At 44.0% G+C, this 16928-nt stretch overlaps 1 protein-coding gene across 1 annotated transcript in view; it reads right to left on the bottom strand.

The window, feature by feature from the left end:
* FKGP (L-fucokinase/GDP-L-fucose pyrophosphorylase) overlaps positions 1 to 12148 on the bottom strand; it is a 44920-nt gene extending 32772 nt beyond the window's left edge. Inside the window, exon 1 of the mRNA XM_086783775.1 lies at positions 11767 to 12148. Coding sequence (XP_086639901.1) covers positions 11767 to 12060 — 294 coding nt within the window. The 5' untranslated portion in view covers positions 12061 to 12148. The remainder of the gene's footprint in view (positions 1 to 11766) is intronic.
* Between the last annotated feature and the right edge of the window lie 4780 nt (positions 12149 to 16928).

The raw sequence follows: 16928 nt of genomic DNA, 5'->3' as shown, positions 1-16928 counted from the left end.
GTCTTGCACATGAAGCAGTGCCAATCCGAACTGTTAATCTCCCTTTGGAAGGCTGGACAGCAGCTCAAAAAGGCCAGGGCAACATAGTGTGAAATCAATGACTTAAATGTCATTTTAAAGCATTTATGGCCAAGACCACGTCGTGGAGGAAAATTAGAACAGGCCGACCTGCTCATGAAAGGGATATAAACACCCAAGGCACAATTCAGGTCATTTCATCTCATTATTCACAAGGGTTTCTGCGTTCCAAGGGCCAGGACAGCGAAGGGGAAGTGCTCAGCCAAGGTGAAGAAGCGCAGGTCAAGAACCAATCTTTATTTCAGATTTACATCATTCTAATAAAGCAAATACACCATTCGTGGTGGGGGCCCTACATAGGGTATTCGAGACCCAATACTGTGTCCTCTCTCTCTCTCTCTCTCTCTCTCTCTCTCTCTCTCTCTCTCTCTCTCTCTATGTTCTGCACATCTTCTTTTATGTTGTGCGTTATCTTCATTCCGAACAATTGCCGAATTCGGAGCATTGAAGTTGCCGATTCTTCCACCGACCTTCCGCATGTTACACGTGGAAATGGGTTCCCTCTTGGAGGAGGAATCCATCCTTGTTTCTCAAGGGAAGTAAGGTTCCCTCCTACTGGACAGAATCAAGCATTTGTTACAGTGCAAAAGACAGGTCGGAGTCGCTGCTACTCTCGTGGAAAGAAGGGTCACTTGGCCAAGGATTGCAAGAACAAAGATAAAGCCCAAGTTAGGGCCAAGTTTTCAAATAAGGGCAATGTGTCAGAGTCGTGCAGCAACAGCATGCACACCACTCCAAGGCGCTGAGCAACGTCGGTGGTGGCTAGGCTCCCATCTCCCAGCCGCCGTTGCTCCCCCCAAAAACTCGACCGGAGGAGATATCTACGAGAAGGTGCCACCACACCCTATATATGGCTCTTCGACTTCCCATGCTCTCACATATGGGATAATCCACCACAACTTCCAGTCATGCGACAACCCGAGAGTAGCTACGTGAGAATTATTGCCACCTCCAACACCCTCCTTCAATTCGAGCACCTCAAACAACAGAGGCTAGGACCGCCCAGGACCACACAGGCCGAGCTCTGATACCATGTCAGAGTCACGCAGCAACAACAGCACGCACACCACTCCAAAGCACTGAGCAACATTGGTGGTGGCTGGGTTCCAGCTCCCAACCGTTGCTCCCCCCAACAACCCGGCCGGAGGAGATATCTATGATAAGGTGCCACCACACCCTATATATGGCTCTTCGACTTCCCATGCTCTCGCATATGGGATAATCCACCACAACTTCCAGTCATGTGACAACCCGAGAGAGGGTGAGAGCAAAGGAGAGAGAGATATCAAACAATGAACATCATGCTGTGTAGCAAGAGGCTTTTTACAATGGCAATATCAACCAACAAAAGGTGTAGAACATGTGCCCTTGAATAGGTTAGATGATTAACAAGTGAATATGGGAGGGCCCCTTTTATAGTGATACTGGGAAGTTGGCCGACTACCCCTAGGAGTTGACCGAGTCCCGACAGCCCATAACCTACTAGAAAGGAGAATAAAATTAATAAAGCCTCATAAATAGGCATTTCCCAAATACACTAAGATGCACAATTTCTAGAACACATCCAGTCCATAGCTCCAAAAAATGAACTTGCCTCACTAGATATTTTACATGCTTGGAACTCCGACTCATGGTTCCCATGGACCAGAAACGGAGCTACTAATAGCCCCCTCTCCCACCCACAAGCCTCCTCTGGCTAGAAGCACATGGGAGAGAACTATCTGTATAACTATAGAAGCTGAGCATCCAGGTCCTCCCTGGCTTTTGCAGCCTTGGGGACACTAGAAGTATCAGAGTCATCATCTTGTATATGATCATTGCCCGTCTTTGAAAACTTGGTCCTGGCCTGAGCTATACCTTTGGTCTTGCACTCTTTGGCCAAATGAACCTGCTTTCCAGAAGAGTAGCAGTGACACCATCTTGTCTGTTGCACTATAGACAAGGATAGATGCCCGATCCTATCCACTACAAGGGAACCTTACCTACTCTTGAGAAACAAGGATAGATGCCTCCTCCAAGAGGAAACCCATATCCACGGCAATAGCACACCTCTGTAAGCAAGCCTTTGTGCCACTGATGATCTGAACACTCCACAACCAATCTCCAACACTTCTCCAACGAACAAGGTACGAGGAACAAAAAGCCCCCTCTCAAAACTGAGAGAGAAAGAGGCTGGACAATAGCAAACAGTCCACCAAAACTTACCGGAAAACACCCACAAAGGAGGTAGATCCATCGAAGAAGAGGCAGGCTGAAGATGCCACAAGTCTGTGGCGCTCCACACGCGAAGAAGAGGACCACCAACTGCTGTCCAGAGATCTGCTCCAAACGCCAACACCAAGAAAGCACAGGACCAACAACGGATGATGGAGAAGATAGCATAGGAGAGAAAGAGCTGCTGCCACCAATGTGAAAACGCAGCCACCAATGTGAAAACGCAGCCTTCAGGAGTAGAAAGGTATAAGCCATCAATTTTCCACACCTCACACTCCTCAGCAGAATGGTGTGGTTGAATGCAAGAACAAGACTGTTCAGGAGATGGCCCATACCATGCTTTCTTCTTCTGATCTTCCCCTCTCTTTCTAGGGAGAAGCTGTGAGCACTGCTCTTTACATCATCAACCGTTCTCCTACAAAGGCGGTTTCTCATACGACTCCTAAGAAGGCTTTTACTAGACAGAAACCTTCCGTCTCTCATTTCAGGGTTTTCGTTTGTGATGCCTATGTTCATATCCCTGATTCTAACAAATCAAAATTTGATCCCAAGTCCAAGAAGTGCAAATTCCTTGCATATAGCTTTCATTCCAAAGCTTACAGATTATGGGATCCGGAGTCGTGATCCTTGGTGATTTCTCGCGATGTTCTGATACCCTGTTATAGAGAGAAGCCAAATGCTGCCATATACCTCTGGCCAGCGTCATATGCTTGATATGATTGATTACATGTGGTGTGCAGTTGAGGAAAATGAAAGAATGGACCCTGGCATTGACACGATCCCATAACTGTGCCTGTGCCTCACGTTCCTTCCGAATCGGGGGTAACTCCCCTTCCTCTAACTCCGGCCGTGGAACCCCAACAACAATGAAATCAGCAAGGTCGTAAGACTCTAAAACAGATTCCATCATTACCTTCCATATGCCGTAGTTGTTCCCGTCCAACTAACGGTCCACTGGGAACGTGGGGTGTGTCGCGATCTTCACGTGCCACTCGGCCATCTCAAGTAAATATGCCATTGCGGGCGTATAACTGAAAAGGGTGGGTGGGCGGGAAAAAATGAAGAACTAAACCTGCAAGTGGCTGTCCAGCAAATCAGCCCACCTTCCTCTTGCTTCTCCTCTTCCTGTACGGTCCAAAACAGTCCACCAATCAGCAACAAAACAGCCCCCCTCTTGCTCACACAGTTCCCACGAACTTCCAAGAGCCTAGAGCTCTGATACCATGTCAGAATATGCAGCGGAGATGAAGACAAAATCTGAAAACACAAGAGCAAGTGCACTGCAAAAAAACACAGCAATAGAGAGGGAGAGAGAGAGGCATGTAACTCTACTATATACACTAGGAATCCCGAAATACAAGAATACAATGTGTGTGGGGGCTAGGGGCCATTTTATATGGCCCCTATGATCCAGTCGGCCAGCACAAAAGGCAGCCGACATCAGCTTCAGGCTCACGACTTGCTCCTACCTCCAGTCGGCCAGCATACAGGGGAGGCCAGGGAGAGGCAAGTGCATTGCTGATGATGAGCCAGTTTGTCACCATGCACTACAGTGCAAAGTGCATGTGATATCTATACAGTACACACCAAGGTCATTGTTGTGGTGTGCCCACCCATTTAGGCGTTTATCCATTTTTCCATGTATTTTCCCCATTTTTATTGGTCGTGGAAGATTGTCTGTACTAGCCGACTCACACTATGCTGGCCGACTGAGCTTTTTGTGCTGGCCGACTGGTTTTTACCCAATCGTGGACATGTGGGCAACCTGTCGGCTTATTTTGGGCTGGCCGACTGGTCCCATATGGTGGTATTTATACCACCCTTGCCCCCACCTCCTATTGTTGTACCAGATCTTGTATATAGCAGAGTTTATACAGCTTCTCTCTCTCTCTTATGCGTTTGCTCTTCTACACTCAGTTCTGCATCTTGCTTCGAAGGGCATTCACCGACAGACTACAATTCCTTACACTCCTCAGCAGAATGGAGTTGTGGAACAAAAGAACCGGACCGTCAAAGATAAAATACCATAGATGGTAGTCGGCTGCCCCAAAGATGCCTAAAAATGCCTGAATAAATGCTGGTAAAAATACCTGATGAATCTGTGATGCTAATGATGCTAGAATGAAGCCATGTCACTGTACACCTGACTGGTGTGCACGTGACATTCCCCGCTGCTAAACTGTTGCTGGGTGGATACCTGGCAACCTTCGACTCGTCGTCTGCGATCCTTCTCCTCCGAACCACTGCCCCCTTCTGTCTTCTGCTGGGACTGAGGCCGTCTGCAGGAGTAAAAATCCTTGAGCCAAGACGCTATGTACTGTGGGAACTGAATGGCAACTACCTGAGTCACCCCTGACCTGTTTCCTGGAAACCTTTCACCTACCATCTCCGTCGTACCTGAAGCTCTGAACCTCCTGAGGTGAATGTTGGAGCAAACTTCCGTCTTCTGTGGAAGAGAAACTCCCTGCTGCCAGTTGAAGCCAAAACTTATGTGCTCCTTTGATGGTGGATGTCATTCTTCCCTGAGAGTCATGGGTAACATGTATGCAGGACTGACTGCTAGGATGACTGCTAGGATGACTGCTATGCAAACCATGTGCAACCCTATATGCTGTGCAAGAATGCAGATGGATGGGTTACTAATGCAGACCTAAGGGAAAATCCCTAAGGGTGGCTTGCAAAATTTTCAGAACTGGGTTTAACTGTGCGGAAGCGATAAAATTGATGACTGACTGAATGACTGCTGGAATGAACATGCTCTAAGGCTGGTTACCCTGTAACGCTCTGATACCAATGTGACATGTGAGGGATGAAGACCGTAGTAATCACAACCTTAGTCTACACTTAACTGCACTTAATGATGTTTAAGAGACAAACAGATAGACAAGTATGTGTCAATGCAATGCAGCTATATTAAATGAATGATTGATGTTACAATGAAGATCCAAATGGATCTGTAAGACTGAATATGCTGCCTATATGCTGAATATGCGGGATGAACTGCTGATTATGATGCTGAATGCTGTCCTGAGGATGAAACGCAGATCTGATGGGCTGATGATGATGCGTTTGCTGAGGACGAATGCTGATGTAGATGCGTTAACTGATGAAGATGCTGATGCTGATGCGTTGGCTGGTTCTGCTGCCCCCAAGGCCTCCTGGAGAAGATGCGTTGGAGAGCACACTGATGAATGCTTGAATGATGAGCTTGCTATACTGAATGGATATGCGTTAACTTATCTGATGCTGTTGATGAGGGCTGAAACGCATGATGATCCCTGAGGAGGCTGCGTTTGCTGAATATGCTGCTGAGGCTGATATGCTGAAACGCCAGATGATCCAAAGGATGATGCGCTTCACTCTGATGAGCCTCCTGATGGCTGAGTGGCTGATGAACTACTGAATGGAGAGGCGCCTATATATATGTGTCTGAGAGGGCTGGTCGGCCAGCACTAATGCAGTCGGCCAGCTCATATCCCCATAAAATACTCATAAAATACCATAGATGGTAGTCGGCTGCCCCAAAGATGCCTAAAAATGCCTGAATAAATGCTGGTAAAAATACCTGATGAATCTGTGATGCTAATGATGCTAGAATGAAGCCATGTCACTGTACACCTGACTGGTGTGCACGTGACACTTCTACACTCAGTTCTGCATCTTGCTTCGAAGGGCATTCACCGACAGACTACAATTCCTTACACTCCTCAGCAGAATGGAGTTGTGGAACAAAAGAACCGGACCGTCAAAGAGATGGCTCGTGCTTTGTTGCATCATGCAGGTCTCCCTCCTGCTTTCTGGGGTGAAGCTACAGCTACCTCAGTTTATCTCATTAACCGCTCTCTCACAAAAGCAGTTGAGGGGATGACTCCTGTCATGTGCAAGCATTGCCATGGACATTCTCTGGAGCTAGTCCTGAAGGGCGCAACCAGAAAAAGATAATTAGAACCAGGATTTGGAGCATGAAGTGCAGATCTGGCTAGTGTGGACTAGGAGGACATGGAAGGACCTATCAGCTGCATGGAGAACAGGCGGAGCAGCGTTTATGGGTTTTATGTCCAGTCGGCCAGCACTCTGTTTGTCCAAGAGGCCTATATAAAGGCATGATTGCTCATTGTTGTATTCATTCACTCCACTAGGGAGTGGGTCCCAGTAGTAGGACTGTTTTGGTTTTTTTTCACCTTTTCAAGAAGGCAGCCTATGGCTATAGATCTAGGGTACCTTTTTGTACCATATGAATATACTGAATTTCAGCTTTTTCTCTCTCTCTCTACTCTCCCTTCTGTCTGTGTTTTTGCATCAGCATGTTCTAAGTGGTGTTTAGGGCTGAAAGAAGACTCTCAGAGCTTCCGCGTGTTACATTGGTATCAGAGCATCAGGCTCAATTCAGAGTCAGAGTGGTTTTTGGAGACCGGGCCGAGTTTTCAGTGAAAAGGGTTGCCAGAGACGGATGGATGACAGAGGGACTCAGGGAAAGGAATGGAATGATGACAGTCATCCAAGAACAGGTTGGAATCCCGTCATCATGTTTAGCAAAGGGGAATGCTGATGTAAAAGCGCAGACAGAAGGGAGAGTACAGAGAGAGAAAAAGCTGAAAATTTAGTATATTCATATGGTACAAAAAGAAACCCTAGATCTACAGCCATAGGCTGCCTTCTTGAAAAGGTGGAAAAACACCAAAACAGTCCTACTACTGGGACCCACTCCCTAGTGGAGTGAATGAATACAACAATGAGCAATCATGCCTTTATATAGACCTCTTGGACAAATAGAGTGCTGGCCGACTGCTGGTCGGCCAACCAACTGGACATAAAACCCATAAACGCTGCTCCGCCTATTCTCCATGCAGCCGACGGGTCCTTCCATGTCCTTCTCCTAGTCCACACTAGCCAGAGGCCCAGATCTGCACTTCATGCTCCAAATCCTGGTTCTAATCATCTTTTTCTGGCTGCCCCCTTATGGACTAGCTCCAGAGAATGTCCATGGCAATGCTTGCACATGCAATCCCCCTCTGCTAAACTTGATTACGGGATTCCAACCTGTTCTTGGATGACTGTCATCATCCCATTCCTTTCCCTGAGTCCCTCTGTCATCCATCCGTCTCTGGCAACCCTTTTCACTGAAAACCCGGCCCGGTCTCCAAAAACCACTCTGACTCTGAATAAAATCTATGCATCTGTTCCATCCAGTCCCCAATCCGTTCCTACCCTGACTCTGAACACTGTCTTGGTCTTCATTCCTGAGAAATGAATCTGGCACTCACATCACCCCTTGGAGGATAATTCTCCCTTGGGACCGTTGCCCAGAAACCTAGCTGGCTCACAGGACTGCCATCCCCTCTGGCTTTGTGGAACACCACCAACAAACTTCCTAGGAGCTCTTCCCGATCTTGTGTTCCTTGCCTTGGGCTTCGCACCCGTGCACTTTCTTGTACCTTGGACCTGTACACCATCGTATGGGACTGAAACAGCATTTAGCCTTGCGGAGCCTGATGCTCTGATACCAATGTAGAACGCGGAAGCTCTGGGAGTCTTCTTTCAGCCCTAAACACCACTTAGAACATGCTGATGCAAAAACGCAGACAGAAGGGAGAGTAGAGAGAGAGAGAGAGAGAGAGAGAGAGAGAGAGAGAGAGCTGAAATTCAGTATATTCATATGGTACAAAAAGGTACCCTAGATCTACAGCCATAGGTTGCCTTCTTGAAAAGGTGGAAAAACACCAAAACAGTCCTACTACTGGGACCCACTCCCTAGTGGAGTGAATGAATACAACAATGAGCAATCATGCCTTTATATAGGCCTCTTGGACAAACAGAGTGCTGGCCGACTGCTGGTCGGCCAACCGACAGGACATAAAACCCATAAATGCTGCTCCGCCTATTCTCCATGCAGCTGATAGGTCATTCCATGTCCTTCTCCTAGTCCACACTAGCCAGATCTGCACTTCATGCTCCAAATCCTAGTTCTAATCATCTTTTTCTGGCTGCGCCCTTCTGGACTAGCTCCAGAGAATGTCCATGGCAATGCTTGCACATGACAACTCCGTAGGAGGCCTTTACACAGGACACAAGCCTTCTATATCTCATCTTCGTGTTTTCGACTATGTTGCTTATGTGCATGTCCCAGATAAGAAAAGGACCACACTCACCCCGAAGTCAAAGAGGATGATCTTCACAGGCTACAGTCTGAGATCCAAAGGGTACCGCTTCTGGGATCCGGAGGTTGATGACGTCATCATTTCCCGTGATGCTCGATTTGATGAGAGCTTGTTTGGCATTGATTCCCCTCCACCTGATGCATCTTCCAACTTTTTGGATGATCCATTCCCAACAGATGCTAGTGATCTTTTACCTCTTCCACATCCAGCTCCTCCTCCTCCCCCTGCCGCAACCCCGGTGCCAACTGCTCCTTTACAGTCACCCGTTCCCGTTGCATCAGCCTCTGCAGCTCCCAGTCCCTCTACAAGTCCTACTTTGACACCAAGATTACCCTCACCAGTGCTTACCTCATCTCCACTTCCAGCAACATCGGATGAGTCCTCTACTGTAGCTAGATCTTCTTCTTCACGCTTTGAGAGGAAGGTTGGCCTACCTCAGTGGGTTCATCAACTCTTTAGAGATTCTGGTCTCAGTGATGCACAACTCCATAACCAGATCTATACCGCCACCCCTGGCCCTCGCCGTTCATCTCGGGCTTCCACATCTCATCACACAGTGAATTATGCTCTCATGAGTCTCTCCAAGAGATTGATGAGCCTGAGAGTCCAGAGGAGGCTCTTTCACAGCCGCAGTGGTGGCAAGCCATGGAGGCAGAGATGGCCTTTATTGAGAGGAATAACACTTGGTCTTTAGTACCACAGCCTTTACATCATTGTGTTATTAGTGTGAAATGGATTTTCAAAGTCAAGTTTCATGCAGATGGTACTTTGGACAAGTACAAAGCCCACCTTGTTGCACGATGATATGCTCAGAAGACAGGTGAAGACTTTGATGACACATTTGCCCCTACTGCCAGGTATACCTATTACCACCATCAGGATTATTTTGGCTCTGGCAGCACACTTCAGATGGCCCGTGATCCAGATGGATGTCAAATCCGCTTTTCTAAATGGAGATTTAGAGGAGAAAGTTTATGTTGGGCAGCCTCCTGGTTTTGTGATTCAAGGACAGGACACACATGTTTATCTTCTGCAGAAGGCTCTTTATGGTCTCAAACAAGCACCCTGTGCCTGGTATCAGAAGATTGATGCCTTCTTGTTATCTCTTGGCTTTGAGAGAGAATATGCTAACAGCAATCTCTATGTGCTTCTTTCTGATGGAGATATCTGTCATTGTTTTGTATGTTGATGACCTCATTCTTCCAAAATAGTTGAAAACAGATGCATCTTCAAACACGGTCATAATGTTATCACTTGCTCATTACATTATTCACATGCTCCTGGCTCAAATACTGGGTTGGTCACACAAGTTCAGTCCAAGCTTTCAGAAACATTTGAGATGACTGATCTTGGCCTTCTACATTATTTTCTTGGACTAGAGATTTGGCAAAAAGATGACTGTATCTTCATTTCTCAACACAAGTATGTGAGGAAGCTACTCACACTTTATGGATTGTCAAATTGTACACCTCTCTCGTCCCATGGATTCCAATGCCAAGTTATCCAAGGATGATGATACACCCTTGGTGGATTCCACAGAGTACCGCCAGATTGTTGGCTCATTGCTTTACCTTGCCAACACCCGTCCAGACATCTCCTATGCTATGAGTGTCCTCAGCCAGTTCTCATCAACTGCTCGAAGGTCTCATTGGCAAGCAGCTTTGAGAGTTCTTCGTTATCTTCGAGGTACTTCAGATTATGGCATCACCTACTCTTGTGGTGCTGATTTAGTTGGCTTCACAGATTCTAATTGGACAGGTTGTATCGATACTTGGAGGTCTACATCTGGATATTGCTTCATGCTTGGTTCTAGATTGGTTTCTTGGAAGTCTCAAAAGTAGAGGACTGTTTCTGCTTCTTCCACCGACGCTGAGTATAAATCCTACCTTCTCTCCTCTACTGAGGCACTTTGGATTCATCAGATTCTGGAGCATTTGTGCTATGCCGACACTTCCCCGGTTACTATTTTCTCGGATTCTCAAAGTGCTATTGCTCTAGCACAGAATCCTGTGATATGGGGACAATCCAAGCATATTGAAGTGCATTATCGTTTTGTACGCGACTGGATCGAGTTGGGCCTTCTTCGATTGGCCTCCTATTCTACCAAGGACAATGTGGCTATTCTCTTCACCAAACCACTTCCGAGAGCTACTATGGAGGTGTTACTTCAGCATGCTGGTATTGGACCGCCCCTCTGGCACTGAAGAGGCGGTGTTCTTTTATATCATCTCCAGAGGGTCTACATCCTTTTTTCATGCTTGTATTGGCCATTTATGAGCCCTGCATTGGCATGTCTTTGCAGAGATTATTCACGATTTTTCTATCATTTTTTTTGTATTTTTTAGACATTTTTTGTAGCATTTTACGCTATTGCCATGTTGTCGGCATGCTACAACTGGCCGACCAACATCCTGGGGGAATATATAAGGGCTAGCTCCCTTTCCCCCGGTTCATCTCATTTTTCAGCATTCAATTGAGGTCATTAGCATCTGCTACTACTTCTCACCATTGAACAACACCTACTGGCTTCCCTCGTGCTCAGATTTCAGCAATAAACATCAGTTTCCAGCATTTACAAGTCTTGTACCTGGGCCTACATTATGTTTTATATTTGCTTCACTTTCTTTCAAATTCTCCAAAGAAATATAAGCAAATACTCTTGTTTGCAGAGCGAACCCTTTAGTGGGTAATTGGGACCCAATACTATGTCGACTCTATATTCTCTCTCTCTTCTCTTCTCTCTCAAAGTTAAGTGGAATTGCATAAACTCATAGGTTTAAAGAAGGCTTTGTTACACGCAACATTGGTATCAGAGGTGCGGATTGCGACCCAACTTGGCTACCCAAAAGTGAGAGCATTCCGTGGAAGGTAAAACTGCAGTCAAGAAAACCACCCATGCCTCCACAATATCAAGAGAAACTTTGTCAAAAAGCTACAAAGAAGATATGGAAGGAGAGATCTACAAAGAAGACACCACCACTACAGAAACGCTTCCGCAAAACAATGAAGACTTCATCAAATTACTCTTGAAACAAAACAAATTGCTAAGGCAACAGATCCAGATAGAGGCTAAAGTAGATGCAACAGCCAAAAAAAAGCTGAGGAGAAGGCTCGCTCTTGATATTTCTCTCTCTCTCTCTCTCTCTCTCTCTCCCCTTGATTCAAGTAGAGATGCTGATGTTGATGCTATTATCATCGTCTGGAGACAAACATATGGTCTATCAGCCTTGTTTCATTGCACACCTTGCTCCGCTTGCTAATCATATAATGTAGAATGAAGCAATTAGAGTTGTTGCAATGGCAAGCACAAGCTAACCTGTGGTTGCAGAAGCTGAGCTAAAGAGCGAAGGGCATGGAGAGTTGCCCCTCCAGAGCCAATACGAAAACCTCCGGGATCGGGCACGGCGATGGCGATGGTGGAAGGGCAGATGGTGCCTCTGCGCTTGGCGTGGTCCAGGTGCCACTGGTAGAGGAGCGCCTGCTCGGGGCTCGCGGCAGTGAGGACGATGGCATCCCATGTGGGCACCCTGGCCGGGCATCGCACGGACAACCTTAGATTGTACCAGGCCTTCGACAAGACAATGAGAGGATCAGCTCCATCGCTGGCCATCGAAGCTCTTTCCCAAGTGTCAAGACTCGTGGTTTTTATCGCAGCTCATTTTTTATTTGCAAGGGAAATACAACCTAGGAAATGCATTCATCCGTTTACTACCATCAAAGACCCCTCATGCATATGATAAAATCAAGGAGTGGTTAGAGCGGATGAAGCCAGTTGGTGCGGTTTCGATCCGTGCTCTCTACAGTGTTGTGCGTCTTTGAAACCGGAGTTGGGTGTGTGAGTAGTGTATACAAACCGGTGTTTCTCGCCAAAATTTCTTTAAAAAATCAAGGATTTGAAAATTCAACTTTCAGCCATTTGGTGATGCAACGAAGGATGAAGAGTTGGTCCAAATTGTGTTAAATTATCTTGGGAAGATCATGACAACATGGCCAACCTATTTCTCTTGGTATTCACCTCAATGAGCTCTTATTTCTGCATAGAACTATGAAGCAATTAATCCCATTTAAAAGTGGAGGCAAATGACATAGCTTGTTAGGATAATCCATAAACACATTATCATTATTTATGCCTATCTCTAAGTAATTATATCATAGATTATATATATAATTATAAGTTGAGAATTTATCCCTTGTCCATTAACAATTTTAAATTTATGTTTCATAAACAAAAATTTCTATGCTATTTAATACTACCTAGTATTCATTGCTTGGACATATGGGCCAAGATTAGTGGTAAGATTAAACTCTATATATTGCCTCTTAAAGCAAGACAAAGAGTGAAATTGAAGCATTCACCTTCAAAATTTCAAATGAACTTACTTAAAAATCATTGAGGTGTGTTGCCAAATTTAGCTTTCCTTGAGTTTCTATTTAATACTTCCTAGTATTTCTTATTTTGACATATGGCCCAAGATTAATGGTAAGATTAAACTCTATATACTGCCTGCAAAACAGAGAGTGAAATTGAAGCATTCACCATGAAAAAATCAAATGAACTTACTTGAAGATCATTGAGGTGTGTTGCCAAATTTAGCTCTCCTTGAGTTTCTTCATTTTGATGCTCCTTCTTTATACATCCAAGAACCTAATGTAACACACACACAAAAAATTTGGTCCTTTCCATTGGAGAGGCATGAAAGAATTAAATTAACTTGTGGGGCTTATGAACAACTTCTTCGCCTTTTCGAGAGGGAAATTTGGCTCATTACACAAAGAGGTTGTTATTGAGGGGCCCTACTAGTTGTGAGGTTTTGGTTGTCAAATAAAGTAGGACTTAGTGGAAACCCTTTGTGTTTGCATCATTTAAGGGAATTCTGACGTAAAATGGGCCGTATTTCAAGGGAATCCAAGCACAATGGGTTGTACCATGGACCATGCTTCACCCACCATAGCTACCCCCAGAGATGTACCAATAAGGATGTCAATGGAAAGGCTATGGTGCATGCAAAATTTGTAGTACTGTTTCCACCAATGGGTGAGTAGGTACTTGTGTCCACTCATGAAGTAGGTACTTGTGCCCACCAGTGGGTGAGTAGGTACTTGTGTCCACTCATGAAGTAGGTACTTGTGTCCACTCATGAAGTAGTTACTACAATTGTTAGCTAGTTGAATAGAAGAATGTTATGCCAAATAGCTTACCCGTTGTTGTGACTAGTTGTTGATGTTTTAGAAGATTCATAGATTGGGTGGATGGGAGCCCAACGGGAGTCCACAAGGAATGAAATAGAGGAGTGTCGATACATCTTGTTATGCCAAATATGTTACCCATTGTTGTGATTGGATAATAATGGTTTAGAACTTCATCTTCCCATTTTTAATTTTCACCCTAGCTCTCACATGTGAAACCCCCTACATCACCCAATGTACCCCAATGTATGACAAATCCTAATTTGAGTGCCACATCAACTCTAATGGTGGCCTTTTAGAGTTTGGACACTCTTGTGCACCAAATACATGTCAAAAAATTTGACACTGCATTGCTACTCAAATTTTTACTTGAAGATGTCTTTATTCAACTATACGCAAGTTTTTGATCTTATTACAAAAATTACTTAAGGCCGTGCACAGCTTGGCAAAAGGATTGAGCACATGAGCAGCATGGATAGGTACCAAGATGCCAATAATAAGGTTAAATATGGAGATACAAAATGGATTTAAGGTCTACACATTGACAAAGACGGAAGACAAAAATCCAATGGCTTGTTGTCAAATAAGCCATTTTTGCATAGAGCTTTGATAAAAACATGTAATTAAAATGATGGGCACTTGGATGGACATGTAATTAAAATGATGGGCACTGGATGAACATGTAACTAAAATGATGGGCACCCGGTGATGACACATGTAATTAAAAACTTTGATGGCAAGAAGGATGCATGGATTATTTTAGCTTGCCTAAGCCAACTTGATGACTATTTCATGAGAGTGAAAATTTTCAAACAATATCAAATCAAGTTTGCTAGCAATGTAAGAATACATAATAGTGGAAGCTGGATCAACACAATACAAAGCACTGAATTATAGAAAGAAGTGGAGAGCAAATAATATTACTACTTGCAAAACTTGATTACAAATAATATTACTGCTTGCAAAACTTGATTGCAAATTGATGGTGTCCACCCACCTGTGTGGTATGGGTAAAGAGCTGTGATGGCGATCTAGATAGACTTTGGACCTCTAGACAGAGGATGGCTTACTTACACACGAGTGCTTGAACACAATGAACTTGATGATGATGAACTTATGGGAGTTTCACTAAGTCCCTATGCACAGCTCTCAGAGGGCTATCTTAGATGCGGTCACATAACCTACATAAGCATGCATCCTACTTGGCAAAGTACCAAGTCTATATAAGCCATCTCCTAACTATTTAGCCACACTTGGCCCACCATCTAGTGTCTAAACTGGGAATTATTGGGTGCCTCGGTACTCACCACAATGGCTACTCCTCATAAAGGGGGACTTTACAAAATAGAGCACATTCGTCACCCACAAAAACAACACGAGGGTGGAGCATTGAGCAAATGATTTTCATACTAGCAGCAACCACTTAATAAGAATTTCATGCCTCCACAACATAAGATTAGAGTGAGGCAACAATAGGATAACCTTAGACATCTTGAGAGAGAAACATTGCAAATGTATACATATAAATTTTTGAATACTCTTATTTAGCTAGAAACCATAGAGTGAGTGAATGAGAAAGATCAAAAGAGGAAATTTATAGCTAGTCTTAACCTAAAGATCACAACCATGGTGAAGATGTTTCATCCGCATTCACTTTCTTCTACCATATCTTTTGCTTTGAACTAAGAAAGAATGTTATCCCAAAGAAAATTGAACCTTCTCGTGATGTACACTCTTCTTTTTCAAAGCCTTTTGACAGGAATCAAGGTCATCATCACTCTAACAACAATGGAGGATCTAAGGTGATAATCAACCGAAGAAGGGTGATGTCTCTACCACTACAAATAAAGAGAATACCAATGCTCATGTTGTTTGTTTTTCTACAAGTGCAACCAATTGGGACATATTTCACCAATGCTCATGTTGTTTGTTTTTCTACAAGTGCAACCAATTGGGACATATTTCACCAAATTATCAAAAGAAAAAATGACAATTAGCTCGAATGAACATGATCGATAAAGATATAGAAAGGAACATGTTTCCTTTAAGAAACCACATGAAAATGATCATTGGATGCATACTATGTAAGATAAATATGACTCAATCCTAAAAAAATAACTCAATCCTAAAACACTTGGTATTTAGCATATTTGCCTTATGGTAAAAAGGCCATTAATGCAAAGTGGTGGGTTTATAAGCTTAAGCATAAAGTTGATGGTACCACCCACATTTCGTATAACTATGATCAGGTGTATTCTTGCATTGGCAATGCACCATGGTTGGAATATACATATCAAGACTACCTTCTTAAATGGTGACTTGCATGGTTTCATTAAGAAGGGGCATGAATCTAAAGTATGCATGTTAAGAAAAGCTTTATATGGCCTTAAGTAGGCATGTTAAGAAGGGGCATGAATCTAAAGTACGCATGAATCTAAAGTACGCATGTTAAGAAAAGCTTTATATGGCCTTAAGTAGGCTCCCAGAGCATGGATGAGAAGATAAACATATACTTGGTTACAAATGGTTTTTATTGCACCAGTCTAACTAAGAGTACCCTCTATGTAAAGAGGAGTAATAACTTTTTTTTGGTCATCAATTTATACATTGATGGCATGTTGCACAGGCCCTAATGAGGGGAAGATTTCAACCTTCAAGGTTGAATTACGTGCCATTTGGGATGAAAAATTTGAATTACATGTGCCATTTGAGATGAAAAATTTGGGCTCATTGTACTATTATTTGGGCATATAGTTTATGCAGCTTGACGATGGTATTGCGATGTTATATTCAAAATACATACATAGGATACTTACGAAGTTTGGTCTTGAAGATTATAGGTGTGTTGCTACACCAATAGAGATAGGTGCTAGGCTTAATCTCCAAGATGCAGGTGAACCGTTTATTAATGCATCACTTTATCAGCAGAGCAAGCTACTAGTAGATGCCTCATCTATCTACGTAATATGAGGCCGTACATTCAATTTGGTGTCTCCCAGTTAAGTAGGTTCATGCACAGTCCCAAAAGTAAGCATTAGTAGGCTGTGAAGCAAGAATTCATATACTTATAGGGCACTCAGTCTCTTGGCTTATTCTATGCTAATGGGGGTAATGTTCAATTGCATACTTTCAATGATTCTAATTGGGATGAATGTTATGACATACGAGTGTCCACTAGTAGCTTTTTCTTTCACCTTGGTGATTCATGTATATCATGGTTTAATAAAAACAAGAAGCAGCTCACAGTGGTGGCCATAATGGCCACTTTGAGCTATGAAGTTGACTATAGGG

Source organism: Cibotium barometz, chromosome 46 (genome assembly GCF_041138505.1).
Source record: "Cibotium barometz isolate CiBa-2024 chromosome 46, ASM4113850v1, whole genome shotgun sequence".
NCBI lineage: Eukaryota > Viridiplantae > Streptophyta > Polypodiopsida > Cyatheales > Cibotiaceae > Cibotium > Cibotium barometz.
The sequence above is the reverse complement of the archived record's forward strand: the minus strand, read 5'-3'. Positions and strand labels throughout refer to the sequence as shown.